The sequence below is a fragment of the Thalassophryne amazonica genome, chromosome 4, assembly GCF_902500255.1.
Source record: "Thalassophryne amazonica chromosome 4, fThaAma1.1, whole genome shotgun sequence".
Lineage (NCBI taxonomy): Eukaryota > Metazoa > Chordata > Actinopteri > Batrachoidiformes > Batrachoididae > Thalassophryne > Thalassophryne amazonica.
The window spans coordinates 126,569,918-126,574,830 of record NC_047106.1 but is presented as its reverse complement, the minus strand read 5'-3'; the positions used below and the strand labels follow the sequence as shown (position 1 = coordinate 126,574,830).

General features: G+C 37.3%; 1 protein-coding gene across 1 annotated transcript; it reads right to left on the bottom strand.

Annotated features, from left to right (window-relative positions):
- Positions 1 to 1,291: 1,291 nt before the first annotated feature.
- Positions 1,292 to 3,726, bottom strand: LOC117508690 (rhomboid-related protein 4-like). Its single transcript, XM_034168503.1, has 4 exons — positions 3,639 to 3,726; positions 3,091 to 3,147; positions 1,522 to 1,665; positions 1,292 to 1,430 (listed from the first exon to the last, which is right to left on the bottom strand). The coding sequence occupies exons 1-4, from the start codon at positions 3,652 to 3,654 to the stop codon at positions 1,321 to 1,323; spliced, it is 327 nt and encodes a 108-aa protein (XP_034024394.1). The 5' UTR covers positions 3,655 to 3,726; the 3' UTR covers positions 1,292 to 1,320.
- Positions 3,727 to 4,913: the final 1,187 nt, after the last annotated feature.

The window sequence follows — 4,913 nt, the reverse complement described above, 5'->3', positions numbered from 1 at the left end:
ATTTTTTTTTTTCTTCACAGCAGCTGCGTGAATAAGGCTGTAACATAAGAAAAATGTGGAAAAAGTGATGCGCTGTGAATACTTTCTGGATGCACTGCACAGTTCCACTGCCTCAGCAACTCTTTGTAACACTGGGAAATACCATGTACTACTGACGGCTACACTAGTGCATTAGATCTTAAGTTATGAATCAGAATGTTTAGAATTAAGGCATTTATTTTCTCAAACAGAACTAATGCAATAACTAATAACAAAAAGGTGATATTTGAAACCCTAAGCAGGCTGTAAATCTGATATAATTTTAAAAAATGTGTGGACACAGTGTGCACTTGTAGTTTAGCAAACACATAGTTATGCAGAGAATTTCAAACAAAAGCTTAACTGGCAGTAAAACAACAGCAAGAAAATTAATTTATGTTAAAGAAAGTGTCAAAATTCAAACAGAAAATTATATCCAGAATGTATAACAAGATATTAGGGCAATTGTAGGCATTTAAATTAAATTAAATAAAACAAAATTAAAAAAGTTCTGAGTTTCACCTCCTAAACTTACAAGAAAACACTTTTGGGGGGAAATTTTCTGAGATGATAAAGTAAACAAAAAAGAAAACATTGATTCTCTGAGATTAAAGTGGCTAATTTAGAGACAAAACTTTTTTTTTTTTATGTTACAACACAATATATCTCTTAACAGACAAATCATGAGCCACATAGTGCAAACACACCCAGTGCAACAGCTTGAACATGGATGCACATTAATACTGTCATCTTAATTATCACGTTATCCAAATGAGCTTTGAAATCAGAAATATATGGTTTCTTTCCTTGCAAATTTAAGATTTTATAATCTCAAAATATTTGTGTTTTCTTTCCTTGTAATTTTTTTTTCTTCAAAATACCCACCACTTTCTTTTTAACTCACAATGGCCATAATACAGTCCTATTAATGAGTATCCTGGTCGATACCAAATTTTTTTCTTCCCCTTTATACTTGTGATTGTCCCATTACGTTCTTGGAGATAGGTGGAAAGTTTAATTTAAACAATGTGGCCATCTCCTAAAGAAACAACTGGATTCACTATTCGGCACAAATGGTGTTTAAAACAACAACAACAAAAAAAGTCCAATGAATTTGCATATGAGAAAGACAGAGATCCTCTGTGTCACAGAACTGTCCTTCAAAGCAACAATTTATTAGGTATCAATGCAGCTTTTATGATAAACTTCAACTCTTTGGACAGCTGCACACACGTGCACATTTTGGAGCAGACCTCATATGTTCAACCCTCTTTCTGTCTCTTCATCAACTCATGTGCATATTCATCTGTCAAACCTGGTCAGTCGTCGTCTCCTCAGTTCGTCAGCTGTCATCGGCTCCTCAGACACATGGAAACCATAAGGAGGAGGAGCTCCCCTCTCATTGGTGCGCACTACACAACATTGACAGATTTGCCTTAGTTTTATTTGTGCGAACAAGTTGGAATCCAGTGCTGGTCTACACACTGATACTCCCCCTCTTACCTCTGTCATTCATACTGTTTCTGATGGCTGCCTCCAGCTGCTCCTCCTCTGTTAGTCCACCTGTGTAAGACGCCATGTGATTTGATGTATAGTCCCTTGTTTGAGGTTGGCCTCCAGAGTAACGGCCACCTGTACCAGTGGAACCTACACAAACACAAAGTATTTAAAAGTTAAGACAACTGACTGTCACATGTGGAGCAGAGCACTCATCCGCCCGGGTTGCAATCTGCTGATCTTAGAGAACAGTCTTAGACCTGTAGACCCACGTCTACAGATTAGCATGTCAGGTCCTTGTCCACTAAGCTAACTGCTCTACAAGAGACATTGGCCTGAAGGAAAGAGAGACAGGAGGCAGAGCTGAAGATGCAGCAGTTTTCTTCACGCCGAGTCACACTCTGACGGATAGAGTAAACAGATTAGTTATGTATTTAAACGTTTTGTCCACTGGCACGTGTCGATCTCCTGTGGAATTCGGGCACTAATGGACATATGATGTCGATTTTCCACAGAGATCTGTACTGAGCAAAAGTACTTTTCTGGTTTACAAACAAAAATGCTACATTTAAGCAGAGTTTGGTGCTCTGAAAGTATGATGTCATGTTCAAAACTCCACTGGGTCTCCTCGCTGAGAGAGAGAGACAGTGATGCAGTCATTATGACTGTCCTTTCTCCACTTGTGTGGGACTTCTGACCAATCAGAATCACAGAATGAACCGTTGGACAGTGACAGAAAAAAAAAGAATGACATGTAGAGGACCAAAATGGCAAATAATGTGCAACAGCGGGAAAGTTTCCACCTGATCACCGTTCAAAAACACACAAAACCTTCTGACAACTTGGCAGACATCAACTGACAAAAGAATACAATTTGCGAATGGGAAAAGGACTTTTGTCAGACAAAAATGAATACAGTCTGCACCTCACTTTCAATATGAGAGCGATCGGGGCATGTTAGATTAGATATAATGTAAAATATACATTATATGAGTTTTTCCCAAATAAATTTAAATGGCCACAAAATCTGTAACCTGGATCAAATCTGAATCAAACTTTATTGGTCAATAAAGGATACCATCCTACATATCGCTCTCAAATACTAAAGAAATTCAATTTTTTTTTTTTTGACAGATTTATGAATTTTTGAAAATCCAATTGTTAAAGGACAGGGATTTTTTCCAACTTTCCAAGATTTTTCCTGACTTTGACATCTGACCTTGAAAATTTAATTCAGTTCTTGTCTATCAGGATATGAATCCTCTGGAAAAATGTCATAACAATATTTAAAAAAAACGGCATTACCGGCTGTTCACAAACAGACAAACAAACAAACAAACAAACAGGGGTGAAATATACCTCCGACCAACATCGTTTGGTGGATGTAATTAATTGTGGTGGTGAAAAGAGGCAAAATAAAAAAAATTACTGTCAAGATTTCTATGTAGTGGTTTTTCTAACAAGTGCTTAAACAAGTACCACTTAAAAACATTTTAATAAATAAATGGTTTAGCAAATGTTGACTTATAAATTCTAGATAGGCCCATTTACATCCATCCTTAAATGTTGTTGTACCTGATGAGCTGTAGTATGTCGGTGGCTGGGTGTGGTATCCAAATGACATCACAAGCCCTGGTAAAGAAAAAAGAGGTTAATTTCAATATAATAAACATTAAAATATATTAATCTACTACACACTTAAGTCAGCATCTCCAGTTTTAAAGTTGTCAAATCATTTTAAATCTACAGACAATTTTGATGACAAATGCAAAGCGCGTGTTGACATCTCAATCTGTTCTGACTAATGTTACCAGAAAAAGGAAATTGTCTGCCTCTCACGATAACTACTTCCATTGGACAATATATTGTCCCAGCATACCACTGATATAATTTTGACACAATAGTATAACAAGGAGCTACAGGGTAACAACATGTTAGTTTCTAAGTTACAGAGGTGGCTTTTGTCAAATTTCAGGAGCATACAGACCACTCTCTTATCATATCCATCTTTTAATTTCAAACTTGAAGGTCTTCGGTGTATAGCAATAAGAACCTAACTGGCCTTGTCTGTTGGAGATTTTACATGCAAGTTTACATAGCAGTGTATTAACTGAGATTCAGACCTGCACACGTCATCATGATGGCCTTCAGTGGCCCAGTGGTGTAGAGGAGACCCACAATGATGCCTGACAAATGGCCAATGAAAGAGGTCCTGAAAAAAAAAAAAAAAAAAAAAAAAAAAGACAAAACATGCAGATAAATTTCCAACTGATGATAAATTTACAACCTTGTCATTTACTGGATATGGTCCGACTTGACATTTTACACACATAATAAGAACAAAAACACAACACTTAACATGCTAGACTTAACTCTGTGCCACTTTTTGTGGACTGGGTGGTGGTTTTCATAATTGGTGCCTTGGGGCAGAATAACAACATATGACCAGCATACAGGCTCAGTAACAGTTGTGCCATCAGTGGACTTAACATCTCCAAGGTACTGATACCTGCCATCAGTGTCAGTGGTGCTAACGTAGAACTTAAATAATACTACAATTTCACTCAACTGAAATAGTGAAGCACCAACTTCTTAGATGGACTGTTAGTATTTAAGCACACAGCAAGCCAAACTGTCTCAGATATTTCAAATAAAATGCTCGGAAAGGACAAGCATGGTCAGTCCACAACAACTACCAACAACTGCTGGTGGACTCTGGTGACTGGACTCCTCTTTCCAGCACACAGCTGTTACTCAGTATGTGTCAACTGTGACACAAAAAATAAATAACAAAAAAATCATCCCCGTACAGTTGTTATGAAGGGGGGAAACTAACTACAGAAAGTGAAACCCTCTTTGTATCAGGCTGTAAACATGTGTGTATTTTAAGTATGTTATTTTAACATGAGGGTCACTGAGGTGAGACTTGCTTTTGGAGCCAGCATCAAGTGGCCATTCAAGGAAATGAAAGTACAATTTTTTTCACTTCTGCATTGGCTTCATTTATAAACATCAAGGCTGGGGCTTGGTTGCCTTCCTGCAATTAGGGATTGAATCCACTCATGAATGAGTTAAGAGGCAGCAACCCCCCAAATAAACCACACACATATGCATTAAACTTTATTTGAATAAGTCTGCAGGATGGCTGGCATCACACAACTTTTTTAAAAATCATTTTGTAATTCTCCCTATCCAGTGTTCCAGCTAGCTTTTATAAAGGGCAGGGTGCTGGCAAGAAATGAGGGCACTCTTCAACGTAAAACTGCAAAATGTGTGCAGCTGCAAACCTAATCTGTTAATCATTAAAAGTATTATTATAAATTAACAGTCTACTACAAAGTGAAGTATCAGTCTTTAATTTTTATTTGCAGATATTAGACCAGCTGGAACACACCTGT